This window comes from Colias eurytheme, chromosome 18 (assembly GCF_061535395.1).
Source record: "Colias eurytheme isolate Ceu_HAF_F1 chromosome 18, ilColEury1 Martin Lab GWU primary, whole genome shotgun sequence".
Classification (NCBI taxonomy): Eukaryota; Metazoa; Arthropoda; class Insecta; order Lepidoptera; family Pieridae; genus Colias; species Colias eurytheme.
The window spans coordinates 7,603,829-7,631,060 of NC_142997.1; the positions used below are offsets into that span (position 1 = coordinate 7,603,829).

Genomic DNA, 27,232 nt, shown 5'->3' on the forward strand with positions numbered 1-27,232 from the left:
ATTTACAAAAGTATGTAAAAAATTATAAAAAGCAATGAAATTGCAATTAAATCTAATTTAATTTTTTGCTGGTTAAAATGATACACTTAGCGGCATCTATTGGTAGACGGATGGCATTAATCGTCTTTTGTATGTAGTGCACCAGACATGGTACTAGTAAGTACATTTGCTTAATTATTTAAACAAAATGTATAACATGACACCAAGATTTTGTATAAGTAGGTAACTTTAATAAAACCATCTTAAAATTTGACGCTTCTGGAAAGGTTTTAAAAATATTAAAATATTTTGTAAAATACTTATATAAAAAAGGAACTAACTACATATTTAACTACTCAGATAGATAATCGAATCAATATGTGAGCAAACTCGTTTTCAGCCTTTAGGTATACCTTCTTAGTTCTTTATACGATAATACATTTATCTGTAGAATTCTAGTTCGCTGATATTTTTCGATTACGTGAAAAGATCAATGCTAAGTCTAAAATATAAATCCCCTTGCAGATATAGAAACAGCTAGAAGCAAGTGCCCTTATTCCATCTTAAATTTAGTCCCTAAATTTCAAGATTTATTTTTTCGTAATATTATTTTGATAAAATGATAAGTTGAGCGATAAAAATCTGTACAAATTACAAAGGACATTTTTACAAACAACTAACAAAATGTCCTTACCGTGAGGAAGTAACTCACAACAGATAGTATTTTTCACAAACAAATTTTTTATACATTTTTTCAAGATTTTTTTCACAAAGCCAATGCGTTTTTTTTCTTTAAAAATTAATTAATCTAACTTTTATCCACCTGTTACCTATTGTTGTATAGTGACGATTGAATTTTGAAACGTTGAGTACACCTTTGAGTATCTTTCTCTTTTCCGTGTTTTTAATTTTTGTATATTCCAATTTCCAATTCTGTGCTAACTTGGTGTGTGAAGACGAAATTTGAAAGTTTTTCAGCACTTGCAAGCACCGGTAGTTAAATGAAGTGATGCATTCAGAAAGAATATGTTTTGTGAGTGTAGGTACATAAAAAAAGTTACGAGTATAATAGTTTTCAAAACTTTGAAAAAAATAATGATGGGTTTTGTATAACAATGCTTAGAGAGCGATGAATTTTGTGCTGTTCAAAATTGTTAAAATATTCTCAGGAAGCATGTTAAATGTAAGGTTTATGCCTTATGGATGTTATTTTCTAACATGTCACGTAATTTTTATGTGGTAAAATTACAGGAAAGTAGAGTAAAACGGTTTTGAAAAGTTTATTTCCATTCAAAATTTACAATCGTGTCACATTATCATTACACTAATAAGGAAGGAAGGGAGAAGAAAAATAAATAAAAATGCAATTTACGATTTGTGCTTTATTTATGAAAAAAATTGTAAATTATCCTACAATGAATCTCCGAATGAAATAGACTTACATATCGTTTTATGTATCGAATGCGTCGCCCGTCGCCGCGCGAGAACGATACAGTTTAAAATATTATCTACAGAATCGGCGGCGATTCGTAAGGTCCGTCGCGGCGTTAGAGCGTCACAGCGTCACAGCGTCACAGCGTCACAGCGTCGGGTGGCGGTCAGCCGAGCAGCGCCTCCATGGTGTAGGGGCGCGGCGGGCGTCAGTCCAGGATCACCAGCTGCAGCGGGGGCGCGGGCGCGGGCGCGGGCTTCAGGGGCGCGGCGCCCTGCGCGGCCGGGGGCGCGGCGCCCCCGGGCCCCCGCATCGCCCGCCACGGGGCGCGCGCGCCGCGCCGCAGCTCGCCGCAGCTCAGCGCGCGCCGCAGGGCCCTGCACACACACGCGTACATTACACACTCAGACAACTATCAACACGAATCATATATACAAGTTGTCAGATATAGATTCGTTACTAGTGGAGTCTTAAAACGATAAGACATGCAGTTTTTGTGAAAAAAACATCGGCATGCATTTATTTAAAAAAAAGTTCGGGAATCGAACCTAACGCGCTGAAAAATAAAACTTCTCTTTATATTTCAATTGTGATGGAGAAAATGCATTGCTTTTTGCATTGGGTCATGTTTCTTAAAATACAATTGCAATGCAAATTTTTATTTACCTTAAATATTTTACTCTACTACTAAAATAAAAGCAGTATGGTAACTGGTACATACTTGTGTGTGTCGGTAGCGCGGTAGTACAGGTCGTCGGGCGCGTCCATCCACGAGATGACGTGTCGCCGGCCGCCGCGCCCCGACAGGCTCGTGGGCTTGCCGTTCACCTGCGCGTGCGCAACATTTACATTATCACTACATACTCTTTACATAAACACAGCAATATGGCCTACCCTACTAATCCTACTTATATTATAAATGCGAAAGTTTATGAGGATGTGTGGGATTTTGGGTATGTGTGGGTGAGCGAGCTTTTGGGTATGTGTGAGTGAGCGAGCTTTTGTGTACGTGTAGATGAGCGAGCTTTTGGGTATGTGTGGGTGAGCGAGCTTTCGGGTATGTGTGGGTGGGCGAGCTTTTGGGTATGCGTGAATGAGCGAGCTTTTGGGTATGTGTGGATGAGCGAGCTTTTGTGTACGTGTGGGTGAGCGAGCTTTCAGGTATGTGTGGGTGAGCGAGCTTTTGGGTATGCGTGGATGAGCGAGCTTTTGGGTATGTGTGAGTGAGCGAGCTTTTGTGTACGTGTAGATGAGCGAGCTTTTGGATATGTGTGGATGAGCGAGCTTTTGGGTATGTGTGGGTGAGCGAGCTTTTGGGTATGCGTGGATGAGCGAGCTTTTGGGTATGTGTGGGTGAGCGAGCTTTCGGGTATGTGTGGGTGGGCGAGCTTTTGGGTATGAGTGGGTGAGCGAGCTTTTGTGTATGTGTGGGAGCGTGAGCTTGTGTATGTGTGGGAGCGTGAGCTTGTGTATGTGTGGGAGCGTGTGCACGTGAGTCTTGTATATGTGTATGTATGCGAGTGTGTGCGCGTAAGTCTTGTATTTTTTTTTTTTTTTTATGTTATGGGAAGGCAAACGAGCGGACGCACTGCCTGGTGGTAAGCAGATTGCGTCGCCCATAAACCATAACAGAGGTTATGGTTGTTGCCTACCAGGATAAAGGGATTTGGAAGGAATTATGGAGAAAGGGGCGAGGATGGGAGGGATTAAGGATAGGGGAGGAGAGGATGGGTAGGGGATAGGAAGGGATGTGGGCCTCCGGACCCCTCACTCACCGTACGGAACGCGACAGTAAACTGTCACTATGGCGCCGATATTCTGTGAGGGTGTGGTACCTTCCCCGGTGCGAGCGTGGCCCAGTTCGTGCCGAAGCATGCTCGACTCCCACTCTCGTGCATGTTGTGTGTGTGTGCGGGTACTCACGTGCGCGAACACGTGCGCGGGCAGCGGCTGGCCGGTGGCCTGCGCGCGCGCACACATCGCGGCGTACTGCTCGCGCGAGGGCCGCTGCATCGGCGCCGGGTGCTTGTTGGGCCGCTTGGCCGGAGGGACTGCTGCTCCTCCTATACATAATAGAGGAATTAGTCATATCATAATGGAAAAAAAGACAATAATTTTTTTTTATCAAATTAAATTTATTAAAAAGTAATAAATAAAATAATGATTTCTATATTATGTTTTATTTACCTGTTGCTATTCCATTGAAAGCGGGAGCAAATACATTTTTGCGTTAGTTACAAGTTCATGTCATTAAGTTAAAACTTAAAATCTATATATATAATAAAATCGTAGGAAAGTCGAAACTGTACCTTGAATATTTTTTTTAAATAAATAAATAAAAAAAATTCTGTTTATCTGTATGTACTATGTATTTCCGGGCTAATCACAAAAATTGTTGTATATTTTTTCAATGAATTGAAAGACAGTGACTAGAAGACGCATAATTTATCACGCAAATTATTATAACTTATTATGTATAACTGAATATTGCAATATTGCATGTGTGTCCATGAACACGTGTGTGTGTGTGTGTGTGTGTGAGCGGTAAGGGTGGGTGTACACTCACTGTCGAGTCCGTTAATGTCATCAAAGGCGCGCCGCTTGAGCGCGAGCGGTGCGGCGGGCGCGGGCGCGGCCGCGGCGCGCGCTGCTTCTAGCTCCGCGCGGGACACCACGCGCTCGTACATCAGGCTGCCGTCTGTATGCGTAATATTGTATATATGTTAATACGTGATTTATTTTTGTCATGTTACTATGAAATATACCTCTTACTTTTATAACAAAATGGATATGTTCAAGTGACATGTACATTGTACATAAAATTATTAATTTTGTTTTATTTATCGGTAATTGAATATGTATAATAAATTTCTATATTTTCTACTTTTTTATTTATTTCTTTTACGGTCCGTTAAGTAGTTAAACGGTAGTTTAATCATTTATATCAGTTCAATATTAAAGCATACTACTTAACTTTACTTTCTTTTACTTATCAATTCCATCCATCAAATACTGACATAATTCAAATAGTTTTAACACAAATCCCACTTTAAAGTACCTAAATTGTTCAATAAATGATTTTTATTTTTTATTGATGTGAAACATCTATAGGCTCACTTGTAAACCGAATTGTTGACGTGGCGACGGGTCGCCACGCTATACACATCTATAGGCTCACTTGTAAACCGAACGATGTTTCACATCTGCCAGGCGTCCCATGACGGCTCACATTTTTTTTTTTAAAGACACAAAGTATAATAGTATTCACGTACCGGGCGCCTTAGGCGGCTTGGGGAAGGCGACGTGCGGCGGCGCGGGCATCTTGTCCTTGGGCGTGAGCGTGAGCCAGTCCTGCGCGCGCGGCGCCGGCGAGCCGTGCGCCTGCGCCAGCCGCGTGGCCACCGCGCCCACCGGCCCGCGCGCCCGCGCCGCGCCCAGGGGAGCCGCGCCTGCGCCCGCGCCGCCTGCCATCGCGAGCGTGCCTGTAACATATAGATAGATAGATTGTTACACACTGTTATTGAAAGTTAAAAATAAATATATGCAAAGATATAATTCTCAACTGTAATTATGTTTTATTTTCATAAATTTAGGCATAACCGAATTTGGTTAACTAATCGACCTTTTTATGAAGATGTCTTATGAATTATGATTATATATTTTTAAACAATAAGAAAAAAAAGTTGTCATTTTTTGCTGTTTCGGAGATGATAAATTTTTTTTATACTCTTAAAAAGGACAAACTTATTACGTTTTTGGGTAAATTTACTTTGTAATGGCAACAGTTTTATTCATAAAACACCTACAGCGACATTTTAGTTATAGAACGTTTATCAAACGTTAATAATAAACAAATTTATCAAACGTCATATAATCTTAAAGAACACTAACTAAGGTAAGGTTAAAATTTTCTATAAACTATTTTTATGAATAAAGCTAGGCTATAATAATCTTTCAAAATATTTTTTTTTTATGACAAACCACTTACACACAAAATATCAATATCTATCATAATGCTATACTCACACTCGTGTTTAACCTGGTGCAGATTAATGGGCGAGAAGGGCGACCGCGCAAAGTGTCTTGGACGTCGCAACGCGCGCACGAGGCGCCTTGCTAGCCGCGTGAAGGGCGACGCGCGCAGGTAGAACGCCGCGCGCGTCTTCATCACCGGCCGCGCGCCCTCGCAGCCGCCGTGCGCTGTCGCCACGTGCCGCGCCAGGTGCGCGCGCAGCTTAAACTCCTGCGACCATGTACATGGTTATAACACCACAACATTTAAGTAGAACACGGTGTCGTCTAAGTAAGATATAAACAACGTGCATATGGTTACAACAAGGTCTCATTTAAGTAGGATTTATAACACGGTGTCGACTGTCGTCTTGGACGTTTCGTAAACGATCTAGAAATTAATGAATTAAAAAAAGAATTGTAATAAAATCTTATTTCTTTTAAGTTGTAACATTTTTTTAATATTACTTCTACTACAGTCTTGTCATAAAAAAGAAACGCTTACGCCACACGACTTATAACAATAGCAAAAAGTGTCGTTACTACTTTTGGACTTAATTTTTTCCGTCTAGAGTTTAGACCCTTTCGCAACGCGCAATAAGGAACTTCGTTCCAATAATAATATTTTATTACAATGAACAACAACTTACTTTAGCGCAGTTGAGCACGGTGCAGCGGTGCGGGCGGTGCGAGGCGGACAACACGCCCTCCTCGCCCTCGCCGCGCGCCCGAGTTGGCTCCGGTTCGCTTTCGCCGAACACGCCCGCCGTCTAATTGATAAATATTATATTTATTTATACATACACACATTATAAATATACGTTTTTTGTACGAGTTTGATATTACAATGATATTCGACAATATAAGAAACATTTTTTTTGTATTAAATTAGTATTGGGTGTCGCAACTCGCATTCACTGTCAAAAAAACTAAAGCATTACAGAATTCGCCGAATAATGGGGGTTATTACATGTCTATGTCATCTAAATCATAAAAATAATAAGTGATTTTTTACTACTTTTTTCTGGGCGATTTTTATCGTTTAATTAATAAATATCTAATTATATTTTATTCTAGCCACTCACCCCAGCCCCATCCAGGTTGACCTATTGAAAAATAACCTCTATATCAATATGCAATAATGAAGTTTACAACTGGGGAAACAATAATCAAAATCGGTTCAGAAATTACTTCCAACAAACACAGTAATAAATTTTATGTTTTATATAGAAGTAATTTATTATATTTGTACGAGTATTACCTTAAGTCCACCGTATTTCTTCCAATATTGCCAGCAGGAGCCGCACAATCTGTACTGTAAATGCTGCGGCCCCCACGCGTACCACTGGTTTGAATTTGACACTGGAATTATGAATCATTAATTAAAATACCAGAAAACACGTATAGAAATGTACACAGAAAATAACAATGGATAAAATGAAATCAATAACCATTCTTTTTGTGATAGACAATAGCGACACCTCAACTTGAAAAAAAGAACATAATGCATTTATTGATTATTATTATGCGAGATTTTTGGATTTGTTATAAAAAAAAAACTAATAAAAAGTTGAGTAAGATCTTTTAAGCACGTAAAAATATCATCGGTATGTACTGTCAATACCTGGTCATCGTTTAACCCGTGACACGTTCTACGCACAATATTTGTGTCGTAACGCAAATTGTACTGTAGCGTACTGCGCACAAACTCTGTGCCTAACGCGGCCCGTGACATTGAAGGCCATCTGTAGTGAATTACAAGTGAATGTTTCCAGTATAAAAAATATTTCTCTATGCCTTAAACATTTATAATTCGAATCGACACGACTCCGAGACAGGCAATAGAGACCAAAACCACAAAATAAAAAAAAAAAGTGAATCATTGATTGAGTTGCGTCATCGGCCATAGTTTGTGACATTTGTCTTGTTCAACGAATATTTGGATTGTGAATTATGCCGAGAGGAATAATTAGATGAGTGATAATTGAGACGTATATTACTGGAAATTTTACGTAGAATACGTTTATGATATTGGTTTTAGGGATATTTGAAGAATACTCAGTGAAAAAGTGTCTCAACTTTTCAGTGCGGAAGACGCAAAATGGCGCTTTTTTTCTTGTTTGTGAATAATGGAGATTTGTTATTATTCATAGTGAAATACGTTGTGTTAAATGTGTGAAAATATAAGTGAATGTATTTGGCAATCGTGTAGTGATATGAAAACGTGAATATGATCATTTGATGACTCAGCATTATCATGTAAGTGTTAGTATGTAAGCAATTAAAATTAAAACAAAAGAAAATCATTTTTTTATAATTTTATAGAAAAAATATATCGTCATGATTACATTTTTATGCTATAACTAGTTTCTTCCTCTTTCCAAAAATATATAATACATGGCATATAATTATAGAACAATAGGGTAAATAAAATTTTCAAACTCGGTAGTCATAAAAAAGCTAGATTTCGTGAACTCCCTTGACACTATCGGGATCGGTGCCGGCTGTGCGCCAGACGCGTGATAGGTTAAGGCTAGTTTTAGTTTCAAGGTCCACGTGACCAGCCTAACAACGTACCTAAAAATTTGCATAATAAATCCATTACGTTTTGAAGTGAAACTTCTTTATGTGCGTTGAGCGTAAAATTTTTATCGCAATACCGTCGTCGTCGTACGTTTTGGAGTAAAGCGACGATTTTGGCCAAAGAAGTTTCACTTCTGGCACGTACTCGGCACACATGCTTTTTTGTAACTTGAGCCACGACTGACCTTGACACGAGGCGCACACGGTGGGCGCCATGGCGGCGGTGCCGTTAGTGCCGCCGTTGAGCACCGCGCCCTTGCCGTTAGTGCCGCCGTTGGTGCTCGTGATCAGCGCCGGGTTCGGCTTGTTGCTGTAAATGCACGTCGTTTAGTCGTACGTTATGAGTTGGGGTGGGAAAAATAAAATGTACGAAGCGGAACGTGGGAATATTGATCATTTTAAAACTTATATGCATAATTTCATATGGCTATAGTGTAATCACATTTATGGATAAGTTTTTTTTAAATGAATCTATTACAGGTGGTCACTATTTCCAATGGTGAATTTTTTTAGATTGTATAATAATTGCAGACTGCACATAATTTAACACTTACAACACAAGCAATAATACATTATACATTCAACAATTTTATCAAAACCGTACTCTCATTTGACATTTTATAGTAATTCCCACAAAAAACGCAACAAAAATCCACAAAAAACAAGTACAAAAACGTGTCGGGTACAAACACTCACTAGTTGGGAATGTACACTTGCTTCAGCTTGGACTCCGCCTCGACCGCCTTGACGCGCTTCTGCTGCACGTAGCGGTCCGTCGTCTTCCACATGTAGTAGTACTCCACTAGGTTCTTTAGCGTCTTCCATGGCAACTGAAATCGTAAAACGATAAGAATTGATCATTTTGCAAGTTTAAAATGTATTCAATAATGCTGTATACTTAGATTCTCTAATCATAAATAATATGTATCATGTGTTAAAGGCAAAATAAAGATTAAATACTTTCTTTTTAAAACATACAAAGTTCAAGCTGAATCATGAGAACAATATTTATGGTTAATTTTTGTATAAAAGAAGACACTGAAGGGTGAGTGATGTGTGTCTATATATTTATTTACATAGTTAAGATTTGTATAACTACATAACGACAGTAAAAAAAAAATTGCCATTCTGTCGAATATCTTGTCTTATACTAGTAAAAACTAGAAATTCAATATTTAAAATTCATTTTATAATACATCATATACACAGTATATAATACTAGCTAACACGGCTGCAAATTTAACTGCTTTCAAAGGAATATTTTGACATTTTTGCAGCATTTTCTAACCATTGACGACGTTGTATATAAACGTTGTATAAAATCCCTGCGACGTACAATAAGTATACATAAACAAATATATAAATTATTGCTACTCACAAAGTCCTGCCGTATATCAGCAAAGTCCTTGCCGTACTTGTCGAGCGCCTCCTCAAAGAGGTTCGCCTCGGAGGCCGACCACTCCTCCATCTCGTCGCGGCACAGCACCGGCCCGGAGGCGGGCACTAGCGAGGACAGTGCCGTCTCTATGCTGTACCCGCTCGCGTGTAGTGTGTCCATTGCGTGGAACTGAATGAATGAAAAATTCTTTATTGCACACACATACAGGATTACAAACTGATGACAGAAACTGTGTTATAGAATTGGTACATTCAGATAATTTATAATAATAACTTGATTTTTAGATTTATAGCATTAAAAATGTGCGAATTGTTAAAGAATATAAAAAATTCGATCAAAGATGGGTTTCGAACCAGCGTCTATCGCCTTGACAAGGCGAAAAGGCGAAAGACGTGCTCATGCACACTCTAACTATTCAGTCTCTAGGTAGAGTGTGTACTGTATAGTCTAGTAACACAGTCTCTACGTAGAGCGTATGCAACAAATCACGAGGGTGAGGTCCCGGCTAGTAGAGTCCCACTCAATATTATGGAGTGTACTGTCCTACTACATGGTCTCTACATAGAGCAACAAGTCACGAGGTTGATCTCCCGAATGGGACTATACTCTTGGACTCTAACAATACAGTCTCTACGTAGAGCATGTTTACTCACGAGGGTGATGTCCCGGCTGGCAGCAGCGGCGGACATGTGCAGCGAGGGCTGCTTCACACTCGAGGAGCAGTCGAGCGCGCGCGCGAACGTGCCCACCGAGCGCGACACCACGAGGAACTGGTCGATCTGCCGGTCCGTGAGCCCGTGCTGCGGCGTCCACACTAGCGTTTCTAGCTCGGTGCCGCTGCGACCGTCCTCCTCGCCTATAATACAATGCGTAATACTTAGTTATGTTTCAAAAAAAAAGTCGGGTTGCACTCCGGGAGTGCCGGCAGAAGTGAATAATGGGTTATTAACGTTGAGCATGTTTGATATTTTGGAATGGTATCCGTCTTACGCTTTTTCGATCAGGTCACGTGTCCTGACGCGAGTTTAAGATTTTATACCCATTACAGAAAAAGTGCTCAACGCCGCTAAAGAAGTTTTCACTTCAATAAACAATAAAATGCAATGTTAGTAAAACCAAATTATGACACTATAATTAATAATTTAATACAAAAGTGTTTTATGGTCACCCACAATAATTCTTATGCGTTTTAATCTTTAAAATATTTGTGTAGATAAATGTTGTATGTATACCAAATCTCCGTCAAAATAAGTTTTCTAATAACAATTGAAAATTAATTAAATTTTCAGTATCATCCTTATCATGATAACAATAATGCATACATACTTATTTTGTAATACACTCAGATATTTAGAATTCCATGATACAATTAATGTTAGTACATACTAAGTATGAACTAGAAAAAACCAATTTTTTTAAGTCATTGCCACCAAGTAGGTATTCTCAATTGATAAATTCCTTGACTATATAATATTTGTTATTTTGATTATAGAAGAGGAAATTTATTAGAACATCAGTTACTGTACATACTGAGAATTCATTAATCATAACACCTAAACATTAATCATTTTCATCATATATTTTTATTATAATATAAACATATATTTTTGTATACTAATGACCAGGTTTTGTTTTCTTATTGGTTTTCGTGATTTTTCATGTCAATAAAAATATGTTTATGGGTAATAAATAATTATAAATGATCGAGTTCAGCTTTATTCAAATATAATTATGAAACATTAGACTATGTGAAATTAAAATAATTGGAATATCTTACCTTCTTTTAATAAATTAGTTACTTCAGTCTGATATCTACTTCCAACTCTGATTTCACCCTTATCTGCTAATAAAGTCTTTTGTGAAGGATCAAATACTAAACAATAAAAAAATGCGTCCTGAAACAAACAGAAAAATTGTGTTTTAATATTTATAAACATCATAACAATCATATTAAATAGAGTGGTTGTGGTAGTATTTTTAATCGGATCGAAATTAATCTATTTCAATCATCTATAATGTACATTATACATGAACATTCAACAAAAAGTCTAGGTCTATCCATGGGCATGAAGATAGATCAGAATATCATACTGTATTCCTTAACAATTGACATCGTGATGCTGTGCCTCGTTACCTTATTTATAAACAACCCAATATTCTGATATTTAGTTTTTTTTAGCATTCAAATGCTTTATTTAGACGGTATTCGAATTCGCATCTTTAGCCAAACAAAAAAATCAGGTTTGAATTTGAAGGTTTGAATTGGAATAGAGTTTTTCTATTCTTTAAATTAAACCCAATAAAAATTTTAAACATCTACACAAGTAAAAGAGCAGCGGAAGCGCGTCGCGTTCCGCTCAATCGATCCCAGAAATTATTCCATTACACTTGTGTCCTTGCAATATTAACATCGCTGTGACGCGGCGATCCTTATATGTGTAGACTATAGAGACAGTAATAAAATATAGCAGGAAACGCAGACATTGATACGAGATAGGACGGTAAGTGCATGCTCATTTCCTTATTAGTTGGCGTTCATCATATATTATTGTTACTTACTCGCCCGGACATATCAAATGAGCGTTTTTTTTTTTTTTTAATTATACCCTAAACAAATTTCGTCTACATTTTAATACACAATTTCTAAGGCATACAATATAATAAAAATAATAAGTCCTGTCTCATAACTTTTTCACAAAATAAACTACCAATCTTGAAAATATAACAGTAACTTTAACAGTAACAAGATTTTAATTAAAGCCCCGAGATCAAATTAAAGTTTTAACATTTTTCTCAGTTGATTTTGCAGCTTTCTATTTCTCAGAAATAATTTCAATTTTGTCGTGGTAAAACGGAATAAAAAAACAATAAAATTTCTAATGACATTTAAAAAAGTAAAGTTGCAACTAAGATCGATAAGTTTGCGTCACCCTTCCATTTAAACCCGTTATCTCTCCTAACGCTTACCAAAAACGGTAATGCACAAATAAGAAAAAACCATAACATATCTAATCTCTACTTCTCTACTAATATTACAAATGCGAAAGAAACTCTGTCTATCTCTTCTTCACGCCTTAATCACTAAACCGATTTCGATGCAATTTGGTAACTTAATTTTACACTTGAAACCGGACATAGGTTTCATAATAGAAACTATACGGGTTTCCTTTAACAACGCCAGCGAACCTAATAAAATAAGAGAAACAATGTGTCGCGGCGGCAGTACATACTCACATCCTTATTGAGATAGCTGAGCAGCGACTCGGTCTCGTTGAGCAGCGTGACGCTGCACTTGCCGCGGATGTGCGTGGCCGGCAGCGTCTCCACGTGCCGCGAGAGGAACAGCTCGCGGTGCTTTGCTTGGTGCCGCTGCTTCGGCGCCAGCCCGTCGCCGCCGGGCAACTCGCTAGATTCCTCCTCCATTGCCACTGGAATTCGCATCAAATGTTTGTTACAATACGTTACTAATTGATATTTTTGTTTAGCTTGATAATAATAAGAACAGATTTCATCACTTGCTGATAATGTCCCTTATAGCCTAAGTTAGGCTATAAGGCTGCCTAACACTTTCGTATATTTTCATACGTAATTTGTCATTTCATATATGATATAATATAATAGATAAGCTGGAAAGAAATTATTCAGAACTTTTAAAACCAGCCTTTCATATGTTGTTTCTCTTTTCAAGGAGCTATGTATTAAAAAGGAGATCATATTTTTAACCAGCATATTACGAAGGTATTGAAGACTTACTGGAACACTTTCGTTTGTGATAGGGAATAATAAATCTAACGTAAATACATAATTTTTTTATGAAAGTATACATAATATTATGTATAGCATTTACCAATAAGTTGGAAGCTATACCTATGTTATGCTTATAGAAAACTCGAGTAGTTCTTGTATATAAAATCAACAAACATTTCAGATCCTTCAGAGGTAAACATAAGGTTGGATTATAAATAGTTTATGGTGTGATGAATCACATATTAAATGCAATAGATGGAAGAGGAACATCAATACAGAAATTCTGTTTATCAGACCAATAAGTATAGAGCCCCTAGGTGTAGATCACACCTAATCTTTAGTTTCGGTCAATTCGGACAATTTTTTGTATGTGAATAATTTCTATCATTAATACGATCAAACAAATTTTCTGTAAAACGTACATAAATACAGGACAGAAACATATCATACTTAAATAAATTAATATCAGAATAATCACCAAAGCAACGTAAAAGTAAAACAAATAGACAGCCATAGATTGTGGAGACGATATGAAAATAAAATATGGATGCTCTAATGTCCGTTAAGTAATAGTTAGTCATAAAATCATCAGTTTGACATAGGGTGGTATTAATTGGTTATGCTCTGTTTCCCTAGGTGCCTTGTGAGTTACGAGAGACGCGGGGAACGCTTGGGCTCGCTACAGGCAGGTGCGTGCGAAACGTACGCTTTGGGCTTCGGCTTTTTGTTACTTGCTGTTGAATGACGCCCTAATAAACGTTACATGTAAAAGTAAATATGCCTATTATCCCCGTGTATGTGCCGCTAGACGAGTGGTGATATTTTGTGATTAGAATTGTAGATAATAAACAGAGTCAGAGATCGGTTAACGGTTAAATATAACCAATGTCTTTAACGAACAGTAGTACCTAACGTGTATCATTGGTAGATCAAGTTTTAAAGAGAGATTCACTGATATATTTGTGAAGCAAGTCGAATTGGAAAGTTGCATTAATGTTTAATTGTGACGAGACACACCCATGATGGCGAAGTCGCAAGCAATGCGCCGTATAAAATTTAAAGCGTCGCACCGCCGAAACAATTAGGTCATGTTAATAATTCATTCAGTACATAAATTAAAACTTGGCGATATCGAGGACCGGTTTTAAGTTAAGATGGCCTTTGTGTGGTAACGCGGCGCGTGCGGCCGGCGGAGAGGGGGGTGCGGGCCCGTGGGGTGGGTGCGTACTGGCTACTTATTATTATCACGCAGATTCCTCGCATAAACCACACGGTTAATAAAGACTAGCCGAGCTAAATGCCGACGTGCGATTATAGCAAAACACGTGTTCACCGCGGGGTGGTCTACACTCTACACTCTATACATGGGCAGGAAAGATCGGATTCGAACGACTAATTGTTTTTGTTATTACTTATATGTGTATGTTTAGATGAGGAGTCCAAATAAACCAACGGGACAGTAACAAAGAAAGTCTACGTTTAAATCCGAAATACAGTTTGTTTAATTTGCAAAGAATATGTTAAGGGCGACGTTAATTCCAGCGGCAATAAAAGCCGAGGGTTGTCTAAGAGGGATAAAGAGAACTACTACTTTTTGTTTTCCATTATAGAAATGATAGCAGCAGTTTTCGAGGTTAAATTTTGTGTTATCGATACTATTTTAAATTTATAATTAGGCAGACGCGTCTCTCAACGTTAAAAGGAAAACAAAAACATTTAATTTTGGACTCAATAATCAATTAATTAAAATATGTTTATGTATAATAAAACTGAGTTACGAATTACTAAAAAATCTCATAAAATTCTTATATTTTACACTAATATGGACATTAAACAGGAAGAAAAGCTACATTTTTCCTAAGTGCTACGGGTCATAGCGTTTTGTTTACTTGTTAATTTGTATACAGTTTAAACTCGAGTACAGCAAGGTGACTGACTACACAATAAGCACGTTTAAATTATAACATTAGAATTAATAAAATTAATAATAAAAAAATGTTAACATTAACAATCCAAATCTGTATAAACAAAATCTATTAAAAAGATAACTGTTACACCAAACTACAAATAACACGAAAACAAGCAGCACATGTTTCGAACACCAAAAATAAAACACAATAAAAATTAAAATATCGATACATCTCACACGGAACATCTCTAGCTGTCGCGAGCCGCCATTACCGAGCTTCGGTCGGGGGCGGCCGAATTGTGGGGGATTTACTTTATGATAATTATTTCGATTGGCTTCGCGTGAAAAGACTCGCGTAAAAGGGATTTCAAGACAAGTTTCTTCTGCTTGAATCATTGCCATTGCTTCTGTAGCATTAATTTGGTATTTTGATTAGGTATTTGGACACAGTCAATGATCAATGAGTTGAGATGAGATGACCATATAAATTTTTCAAAGAATCGGAAGTTCAAATATATATGTATGTAGTAATATGTATAAGTTAACTATCATGAATATTACTACAATTTAGGCGACCGCACCTTCTCCTTCAAATTACTTCAATCCTATTGAGAAAATTTTGATCTCATTACTTAGAAATTCGTAATGTTTCTAAAAAACTAGAGAAGTCTACCCGGAGCTAAATCTTGCATTAAATTATGCACAAACTTAGAATACAATACGACAGGGAGTTGAACTTGTAAATATTTAAGTTTGTGACAATTTTTCTTTGGTATAATAAGACGAAACCAGGGTCAGCTACTAGTTTTACGTATATGTATAGATAAATAATAAGGCCTGTTTAATTAATAGCGAAGTATTCTTAGAATAAAAAATAGAGGACATAAGGATAAGGTGTGTCGTACAATCAAATACCGGATAGTCTTATCTTCTTTATACATAATGTTTTTTCTAAACCAAGTCATATATGTATAGCATTGGGTTTTAACTATGTTGGTGAATAATATTGTCAAGCGTAATAATAGCGTGGAATAACTATAGACACCACATAGACACAGTCTTATGGATTGATAAAGTTTAATAAAAGTTTTTAACAAATGTAATTCGTTATATTCAGCACTAGCTTCCGCCCGCGGCTTCGCCCGCGTGGTGTTTTGATAAAAGGTAGCCTATGTTCTTTCTCAGGGTCTAAAGATTGTCTGTGCCAAATTTCATCAAAATCGGTTGAGAGGTTTAAGCGGGAAAGCGTAACAGACAGACAGACGGAGTTACTTTCGCATTTATAATATTAGTAGGGAGTAAAATTACAGCTCCTGTTTGGTATTTCAGGACAGATTTCATAATTTCAGCATTTCATTTTTCAATTTGATTAATTCTATTTACGTGAATTAAACATGTAAGCAACCCATACCAATTTTAGATTTTATATTATTCAGTCGAATAAGTAAAGTGTTATATTTTCTATGAATATGAAATCTGCATGTCGAATAGTTCTTCGGTAGTAGCGATTCTATTTTTAAATGAACGTATAATATAAAGTTAGTTTTTACCTCATCTTGGTAATTTATCAAATGTACAAGCCAAATCTCAAACGTAACGGTACTTGAAAATTATAAAGTTTATAGTGTATCGTGTTATTCTACGAAACTATAGCCACAGCGCGAAACGGTATGCAAAACGATGTTTTGCTTACAACATGAATATCAAACATGTTTATGGCTAAATATAGCTGAAGATATGAATTTAAACAATAATTATTTCGAGTATATAAATCTCAATTTAAGTGAACATGGCTTTTTGGTTAATTTGAAGTTTGTATAAAACTTTAACCACAATTACGGTTTCATACTTCGTTCAAGTTGTAGCTGGCTTATTGGCATTTTACGATGTTTGTAATAAACTGAAAATAAAACGATCTTTTAATATTTGGATTAATTTTAACAAGGTATTTCAATAGGAGAGCTTTGTATAAGGTATTTTAGCTGGGGTACGTCGTATCATACCTTATCTTATCTCCCGCCATGGTGGCATTGTCAGCATCGAAGATTCTAGATTAGGACATAATGGAACAGCTTTGTTTGAGCCGCTACACTTTTGACTTTCATAATATATAACTTGTTTGGTTTTAAAGGAAAATATATTGTATGTGCTTTTGAAAAACGTTTAGCCATAAAGTAAACTTATCGAGATCGAGTTTATGCGGTAACCGCGCTGTTCATGTCGTGGTGATTTTATAAGTGGAAAATAATTAATTGCCTTTGTGTATGTATACTACATATTTGGGGATCAGTTCATATTCGGCAATTCAATAACACGGGATTATGGTTCCACTCGCATCACTACGCAACTAATTAAAGCGTAGGCAAAGAGAAAATGGCAATCTGTGGAGGCCCCCGCTAGTGGGGGGGTCGGTTACGTGTGCCCCCTTGGGGTGGTCGGGTGTATGGTTTTTCTACTCGGGCATCCTTTGCTTACTTATTGATCCAGTCAAATGTGTGGAGGTGGCGGTGTGGGTGGCGCGCCCACCCCGTACCACCCAAGGGGGGTACGTCCAAATAAATCTACCCGCCCGCGAAACACCGCAGTGACAACAGCGGTCGCCGGTAAGATGCGGTCGCGGTCCCGATCACCACTCATCTCCAGGGACCGCGGCCTCCGGAGACGCTGAGGCGCGGGCCCGCTCCAGGCTCGATTCCGACCGATGCTCATTTAATTGATATCATTTCTATCGAAAGGTTGGCGGGTGCGACCTTAGAAATAAGCATGCGCGTCACCGCCTAAGGTACCTAGTATTTAAACCGCGACGCCTCTACTGTATTCATAGGGGTCAATGACATTTCTATGAAACAAATACATATATCCTGCCCGTGTCTGGCGAATCGAAATTAAAACTTAACTCTGTATATAAATAGCAGTTAAGTAGGCATCTAATTATACGTATTATTATTAAAGTGTGGGACACGATAAGAGAAAGTAATTTACATTAAAACGTGAATTTTTATAGTTGTTGGTTTTCCTTTAACACTATACCTATACTGTTTTCTACAAAGAAAGAGGATAAGAGACAAACATTTTAGAAATTTCAAGTCATGAAGTAGATAGACCTCATTGTGAATACCTACTCAACAGAATATAATCATTTTTCAATGCAGAAATTTCTATGCGACAAAACAAAATCAAAATCAACACGATAAAGTATGTCGTCTGTCTAAAATCTAAATCATAATACGGCTACAACTGCTCCAATGCTCTATTCCGTAATTAAAAATCGTACTTTATATTGAAACAATACATTGTTTACCAAAGAATCCAAGAAGCAATTGTTATTTCTCAAAATTGAAATGAACTCAAGATCAGTAGCAAGACAACACTTAAATCCGAAATGAGTCGCATTCAGCACGGTGCACGGTAATCCGTACAAAAAGCTTGTGAAAAGAGCCGCGAAAGAATGAAAAAGAAATTAAGAATAAAGCGTAAAAAGTCAACGTTTTTCCAGCCAAGAGGACTTGTTTATCTTCAGTTTGCTGTGGTGGAGCTAAATACCACTCGGTATCAAACACCTCCAACTCGTGCCAAGTGCTCGAACAAGATCCCCGTATTCATGAGCTACTACAAAAATTCGATTCTATATCGCCTTTTTTGGTAAAATCTTTTTGTTCCGCTAACTTTGATGTGCTTGTTCATTTACATGGAATTTATAGTGCTGTTTTTTTATCCATGTTGATAATTACACCTGATTTTAAAAAGACGTGGATTTCTAAGATGTCGTCGTAGGCTTAGATGGGTTGTTAAGATATTTTTGTGTAATGTGAGTATGTTTTACGACGCTAAAAGTTTGTTTACACGTTGGACAACTCGGTACTGAGCTGGCTTAGGGACATAGAGCGAACTAGTCAAACAAATACTACTCGTAAATACATTGGCTGAGAGCATTTATTTCAATTCTAATAGCATATTTTGAATGGAACTGTTTTTTTTTTAATATATTATTATTATTTATATTACATTCGATTAATATAATTATAGGTAAATTGAACTTCAAATGAGGATTAGAAAATATTAGAATGAATACTGAACGTGGAAAAGAAGATTTGTTCTTGATCGTTTTGCCATTTCTCACAAATATAATATATCTACGTAGTGAATTCGGTAGGAGACCGTACCGACTGAAGAGAACTAGGTATAATCTTTCATTGTAAGCTTTAGTAATAAAAAACAAAAAATCTAACTTGCGGTTAGCGATAAGTTAGTTACTATTTGTGAATTTCAATAAATTAAATTAACCAAAACGATTTCGTACAAAGTACAAGAAATGCTTCAAATTAATTAATACATTATTAAATACTGTATTTTTCGTACAAATTGTATGAAAACCAAAAGCAACAGATAAATATTCATTCAGCTCTAAATTCCCGAACGGGACCACAGAGCGCGCGGTTTCCGGGCCTTTACGAGAGTAAAAGTTCCCTCCACGTTGAAACTGTCCCGCGAAACGGACAACTTACACATTTACTAGACATTTTTATTTTTACTACATTTCTATCTAGATATACCTTTATCTTTGTTAATGGTATGTGAATTAACATGACCTTGCCTGGTCAGATAGAAAGTGGACAGGTAGCATCCGCTTTATTTTTAGACACTTGAAATATTCACTTGACCCCTGAAGTAGTTTGATGATTACAAGAAGTGTGTTTGTTGGCCACCTTCGCTTAAGATACACGATACAAACAAATGGTAGCAACCATAACTGAGCTAACTATTGTATGTTAGTACTTATCGTATCAGAGGTCAAGTGATTGCACTACTTTATTTAAATGCAACTTGGCTATACATGTTAATGAGACTAAGAGCATACGGAAAGATATTTAAATCCTCGTTTTACGACCCCTTAAACAGCCTGTTCGTTTTGTCAACATGTCCATAAAGTTTTCATTGGTACTAACGCATCTATCTACAGCTTTTTCACGGGTTAATAATTCCTTAGGATTCAGTTCATATTATGTGTAGGTATGTGAAGTGTGTGATATAAAATGATTAATAAATCAATTGAATTATTGGTTCTTCTATAACATGATCAACGAGTAAAACATAAACATTTGTAGCTAAATACCTTCAAGTTTAAAATTATCGGAGTAGTATCTTTGTAAAATCGGATTTCTTCTTAATTTTTTCAAATAGAATAATAAACTAAATTGAAGACATTTTTACAGAAAAATATTCTTATCATATTTAGTACATATTTACGTTGGAGATAACAGAGTTAGATTTTAGATTACATTATTATACATAAAACGGTTCGATAATTCGGAGGCAATATTAAACTGTTATTTTTACCTTTCAGTGAAAGTTCAAAAAAACTTACAGAAAAAAATAATATCTATATACTAATGGTTTAGTGGTCAATACTCAATATACTACAATCGGAATACACTTCCATTCAATAAAAACTAAAAAGCTTATATTTCCTCATTACGAAAAGGCAACTCAGTTTTATGTATTTGTATGGTATCATCTCCCTATCTAAAAAAATGTTCATTCATCAGACTTTGTTCAGTGCCAGACTTAACGTCTCCTATTATAATAATATAAAGCATATCTAATTTAGCTAATGTACCGAGTGAGTACATCTACTTGAATAGAAGCCGTTAAAATTTCATGATTGCTTCTTAGAAAAATATTCAGTAGATAAAAATGAATCGTAATAAAAGTGCATGTAGGTTATTCCATCTCACATTTTTATCTCTTCAGTTTTATAGTTTGTTTTATAGGAGTGTAAGTGCATATAAACGCGTTAACAGCATATATAGAAATATTTTTTAATGTAAGATGTGTATAAGAAACTAATTTATGTATGGTTTAACGAGGTTTTTATGTACGACATTAAACCGACATCTTATAGAATAAGTGACAGTTTATCTCAAGTTAGGTCTTTCGCAACGAGAATTTCACAATAACAGAGCTGCGCGAGCGCCGGCCGTTGAGTCTATGAGTTGTTCAAGTGCAACTTGCAACATTTCATCGCAATGTGCAATACTCGTTAGTGTTACTTATTTCTCAAATATGTTTATAAGTATTGCATTAGCGGACATTAAAAACTTCGTAGATACATTGAGGCGAGACATGCCCGTTCGCAATGGAACATTCCAGAATTAAGATTGAAGCTTTAATGTCAAAGGTAAATAGTGTAGCTGGAGGTAAGCGGAGGGATGTGTATTGTGTGTAGGTTGTCATTGATCGGCATTGAATCGGTGTAAATAAGTAATGAGAGGTCGGATGCGGTCCCGATAGGCGCCGCGCGGCGTGGCCGGCCGGGGCGGGGCGGACGGGCGCGCGGAAGGAATGCGTCGTTTTCGCATCGGGAGAAACGAATGCGTTTAAGCGTCGCGGGTATACAATGGCGGCGTGACGAGATCCGGTTCGCGGGCGGCGGGGCGGCCGGGGAGCGGGGGCTCTAATCGATAGCCGGCGAGCGACGGCCGGGCGACTGCGGCGCATAGGTGACAGCTCGGGCCCAATCAAATTACCGCCGGTGGAGGAGAGCTGCAGTGCCACGCACGCTGGAGGAACGCCGCCCGCGACCCGCCGCGGCCGGCCACGAGCGTCGCGGCAAGCGACGGCCGTCTGCTAATCGCCTCACGTACAACCACTACTCGAATGCAAACTAATCCTAATTAACTCAACTTCGCCCTTATACGAGCCTACATCATGTGCACATAGACCAAGTGCAATCACAGCTTCCAAATTAAGATCATAATCGACATTCTATAGAAGTAGGTATCAAAAGATAACAGTTCCAATCAACCTAGATGTATCACCCAGAACAACAGAATAGACTAGATTTGGGACTATGTACCTCATAAATGCAAAAATATTGGTTTAGTTTAGGAGGTACCTGAGGTAAACGAAACAACGCAAACAATGCCGCGGGTAACAGCTAGTCTATACTATCCACGCTAAATGAGTGATCGGCGGGGGCACACGATGCGTTGCGGCGCCGCACCGCAAAGATTTCACCGTGTCAGTGGGCACACGAGCGGTGCGGCGCCGTAACGTTGTCTTGTCGCAGCGGCGCCGTAGCAGCGTTGGACAGTCTGTTAATGAAAAGCGAGCGTGTCTCCTTCCTTGTGACGCAAAACAACTGAGCGGTGCCGCTCCGGCGTCGCACCGCATTCACCCCTCCCCGCCTCGTCTTGGTGGTTGCAAGTCCGGTGCGGCGCCGGAGCGCATCGTGTGACATGCCACAGATATTTCTATGTAAGACGACGCAGCGACACCGCTCCGGCGCCGGACCGCCGCCGCAACGCATCGTGTGCCCCCGCCGTTACACATAAAATTAAAATGGAATGAATATTATATTAATCCATATCAATACAGAAGAGTGGATTAGAATATAAAATGTTTATAAAATTAATCACGTTACACTAAATGGAGCAGTATAAATAGATCAATCGGTTGAACTTGCGAGCTAATAGAAAAACTCCGATGTAACAGTGAAGGTCGAATGCCGTTAAATTATACATATCAATTTTATAAAAGTATAAAACTCCTCGAAACAATAAAAAATACTTATTTTAATAACACAAGCATTTTAGCAAATCAAAACAAACCACCCGCTAAAAAGCGCACTAATCGCGGAATAAACGTGAAACATTCCGTAGTTTTGCACACAACACATGCAAGTCATCAAAATTTAAATACGAGTGCTAACTAACTACCACAATGTATTAAAATTTCATTTCTAGAAGATCTTACAGATAGATTTGACAAAATTCTTCCAACAGAGTCGACAAACAGAAACAGAAACCATAAAGTAACAAACATAGTTTGACCTTATTTCAATAATGGCGCAGGTGTTTAATTTTGCATTTATTTTTTTGTATCAATCAAGAATTAAGTTCTCATATTATATGTAGGCAGCTAGGTACTTCATTAAATGTCGTTCCCTGTTCTGATGGTAAACTGCGATAGTATAATAAAGCAATATGAATATACTATATTAGTACCTTTACATCATTCCGGATTATCACCAAAAGCTGTGCCTAAAGGCTTACTAAAGTCAGGCAACAAACTTTTTTATTTCTTTTCAAACAAATTTTATCGTAAATACAAATGTAGGAGTAGTTGGATTGCAGGACTAGCTTGCGTTATGGTCTAGCATACGCTAACAGTGATATAAGAACAGAAATCTCATACAGCCTGATGTCGACTATTTCTTATACGCTTTACTACGATTTAATATTTTCCGAGTATTCTAAGTTCTAACATAGAATTTTTTATAGGCGGACATGATATAAGTGCCTACTCGGAAGTAATGGCAATGTCATTTGATGGTATGGGTTGATACGAGCATGATGCTTGTCTGTCTAAAAGAGTATGCATCTTGGCTTATGAACGCTCATATTGTAATCTGAACTAACGTTATAAAGCAGAGGAGTTTGTTTGGATGGTGGGTTAACCTCACTTATCTCAGAAACTACTGTTTCCAATTGAAAAATTATTATCGTGTTGGATAGTGCATTTTGACGGCTATCTATAATAAAGCTGTGGCCAATAGAGCCACAGTAAAAATAAGTCAAAATAATCCTTTTGTCGGCATATAGACTACGTATGAAGATTTCTCAAGCGTTTTAAATTATTAAAAAACAAAACTTGGAATAAGAATAAGATTATTATCGATTAATTACACTAAAATAGTGTTTTTAATGGGTACTTTTACTATATTCGTTACTTAATACGATTTCAAACATAACTTGTGAATGCTTCAACCGATTTAGAAATGTGGTATATTTAGACTCTTTACGTCATCCCGCAGAGTTAAAGAGTGAGGTAACTTTATCGTATTCTTAATTAAGATTTAATTATAACACTTTCCTTTAACTATTTTATATTACAACACTTTAACCTTCTTCTTCTTCTTATATATAAAAATGAATCGCAAAATGTGTTGGTAAGCGCATAACTCGAGAACGGCTGAACCGATTTCGATAATTCTTTTTTTATTATATTCCTTGAAGAACGAGGATGGTTCTTATGTAGAGAAAACGTAAATATTATGTACCACGGGCGAAGCCGGGGCGGACCGCTAGTTATTAATATAAGATTCTTTTCTTTTAAACTTAATATATCATTTTCGATAGGTAGGTATGAAAGTATTTAATAGGTAATTTGGAAAAATAATTAACAGGAGTCGTTACTTTTCACTAACCAATCGTCTTTAGCCTTAACAAGATACACGTAGGCATTGAACAAAACAGTGACATTGAATACAATTAAAATGTTTATTAGACGAGTTAGACAAAGATAACACGTAAAGCGGAAAATAATTTCGGCGGGGACTCGAATAAATGTGGTTTTTGCGTACTATAATATAATGAAATAGTTTGCGCAATAAAATTTATGACATCATAGCCGCGAGTCGCGACGCTCGATGCCGTGGAAAATAAAAGCAGTTCATCAATTGAAAGCGACATATTCCATGTCGGGAATGCAAGTTTAATTAATGTGGAACTTATTACGAATGCAATAAGGCTATTCGCTGGTTGGTATACACATGTGTGGTGATGTTAGCGGTTGTATTAACGAATACGCTTACCTATCGCAGGGTCTAATACAGCTTGTGCCGCCTGTTCCTCGCCTATAGGCGTTTTAAGGCATATTTTCTTGAGTTTCATTGCAACCGGTGAGTCTTCTGACTGGGCCACTGTAACACGAAATTCCATTAAATTATTCAGTTTACGAAAATTAATGTGTAAAGAGGAAGAGTAAGCTTATAGACTATTATAATAGGTGTGCAGATTCTACTTATAACATGGAGACGGATTTTTTATAAATAATTGCAAAAACCTTAATTGGATTAGTAGAGTGGGTACCTACAATAATTAAAATTTAAATAATAATGTTCAAACTCAGAATGATAACGCTATTAACCTTTCATTCAACTAACTATTTTTTGTTGTTTATTTATTTATTTATTTATAAATACTTTATTGCACCTCAAGAGAACAAAACAAGAAATACAAACACTTAAATATAACTTACACTAAGTACAATTGGCGGTCTTATCGCTTAGAGCGATTTCTTCCAGACAACCTTTGGTACAATAGAGGAATAAATACCAAAATACATAAATGGGTAGTGCAATAATAACTATGATAAAGGATACACATACATATTATATATGTTGTTCTTTTTTTTTGCAAAGAATTAATGGCCCTTCAAACCACTATAAACCAAAATAAGATTCTACAAGCAGTTGTCCAAAATAGATAGCCGACGATGCTGAAAAAACTCAACTTATCTAATTCTATTGTTAATTAATATTAATTAAAATTCAAAACTGAAATGCGATAGATTATTTTTATCGCCTCAGAAGTTCATAAGTAAGTCCTTAATTATAAATGATACACCATAAATTGTACAATTTTTCGATATGAACCCAATTATCAATTACAACATATTATCATTCGATAATATCAAGTTTTCAACACTAAAATATTCCACCTCCGCTACCCATAAAAATATTACTGCAGTTGCGTAAAGACATTAAAACATTAACACCTTATAAATTTACATCAAAGTAGATATCTTCCCTCTATATTAAAAGACAATTAATGTGAAGGAGTTATATTTAGTATCTTGTTATTATATTATGGAGAAAACTCCAATAAGAAAATGACATAATGAAGAGATGATGTGCATTTTATTTAAAACATTTCTGTAATAGACCGGGAGATATTGACACAAAATTTCGAGTCATTTGTAACAGAATGGCGGTTCTACAAGGTTCTTAGTACGCAATGACAAAAAGAAAAATGATGGTGTGAACGCTGGTACCCGCGGCTTAGTCGCGTGGGCGTTAGTCGAACTCGTCGGAAAAATAGTGAAAGTCAAACGATTTGTAACACAAAAATTTTAGAATTTACCGATAGCCCATAAAAAAAGAAGTAGGCGGTAGTGTCATGCCATACTTTTTCCGGTGTGACTTACAGCCCGCCGCGACATACCGACGCGAATGTGTTGATTTAAATAAAACAATTATTCAACCATTTGTACCAGGCTAACTTTTGCACAGTTAAGCTGTAACCATCGTCGTGCAGCCATTTACGAAAATCGCCATGCCATACTTTTCGGACGATTCCAAATGGTCGCCATACCGCCGAAAATCTGCAAAAAAATTTTATTTCGCCAAACTTTTTGTACCAGTATTGCATTTGGATTTTTGGAGAGTATTTGATAAAATGTGACCAGTTTTATATTTGCCATACTTCTAGTAGGGGGAAAAAGTGCTGTCATACTTGAAAAATTAATTTATTATTAATTTATATAAGTGAAAATTTCCAACACCTAGATCTTTGAAATTTTGTATTTATATTCGTTGATCCTAAAACTTACAGGAAAAATAAGTGCCATACTGTTACAAATCGTTTGACTTTCGCTATTTTCCGACGAGTTCGACTAACGCCCACGCGACTAAGCCGCCGGTACCAGCGTTCACACCATCATTTTTCTTTTTGTCATTGCGTACTAAGAACCCTGTAGAACCGCCATCCTGTTACAAGTGTCTCGAAATTTTGTGTCAATATCTCCCGGTCTATAAAATCTAATGGAAATTGATCAGAGCTAGGTACATATTGGAATAGAAAATCGCCTAACCATCTTGATCGTAACTGTCTTCATGTAGGCCTTATAAATGAAACATCCAAAGATGAGACAATTAATTATACATATACATATTTGAATTCTGTATTTCTTTTATCAAATCGCTATACCTAATGCATTAACATAAACAGCATTCAAAGAGTTTATCTAATGCCAAGTAGTCGATACATTTACGATAGGTATCACAAAAAAATATGGCTATAAAATCCAGTCATGATTAATAAAGTAAATTCCCTGTTATCATTGGAGTGCTAATGATCTGCCATTTCAAACCAATCATACATTTTGATATTTTAACAAATTCATAACGATGAACTATATATAATATGTTCCCAACTTGCAATACTCTCTTTTAATTTCACTCTACAAAACTCATATTCCTTAAAAACAAACAGCCATACATCCCGACCTTGGCAGGCTCAAACTACATCCAGTACACAACAATGTCAACCGATCGGGCGCCGGGACGCGCTCCCGCTCGCTGCCCCAGACTGTTTTCACAGCGGGCGCG

At 37.0% G+C, this 27,232-nt stretch overlaps 1 protein-coding gene across 3 annotated transcripts in view; it reads right to left on the bottom strand.

Moving 5' to 3' along the window:
* Positions 1–1,346: 1,346 nt before the first annotated feature.
* Positions 1,347–27,232, bottom strand: part of MTA1-like (metastasis associated 1-like) — a 54,807-nt gene continuing 28,921 nt past the window's right edge. For 2 of the 3 annotated variants that reach the window (XM_090112134.1, XM_090112133.1), the window contains 16 exons: positions 24,656–24,763; positions 12,639–12,832; positions 11,182–11,299; positions 10,058–10,260; positions 9,384–9,572; positions 8,702–8,835; positions 8,191–8,315; positions 6,684–6,784; positions 6,508–6,528; positions 6,073–6,192; positions 5,438–5,654; positions 4,684–4,893; positions 3,978–4,109; positions 3,335–3,474; positions 2,133–2,239; positions 1,347–1,788 (listed from right to left, as the gene is read on the bottom strand). In XM_090112134.1, the coding sequence (XP_089968260.1) occupies positions 1,620–1,788; positions 2,133–2,239; positions 3,335–3,474; positions 3,978–4,109; positions 4,684–4,893; positions 5,438–5,654; positions 6,073–6,192; positions 6,508–6,528; positions 6,684–6,784; positions 8,191–8,315; positions 8,702–8,835; positions 9,384–9,572; positions 10,058–10,260; positions 11,182–11,299; positions 12,639–12,832; positions 24,656–24,763 (2,288 nt within the window). In that variant the 3' untranslated portion in view covers positions 1,347–1,619. The remainder of the gene's footprint in view (positions 1,789–2,132; positions 2,240–3,334; positions 3,475–3,977; positions 4,110–4,683; positions 4,894–5,437; positions 5,655–6,072; positions 6,193–6,507; positions 6,529–6,683; positions 6,785–8,190; positions 8,316–8,701; positions 8,836–9,383; positions 9,573–10,057; positions 10,261–11,181; positions 11,300–12,638; positions 12,833–24,655; positions 24,764–27,232) is intronic. The other variant, XM_090112135.1, reaches the window with a different exon arrangement.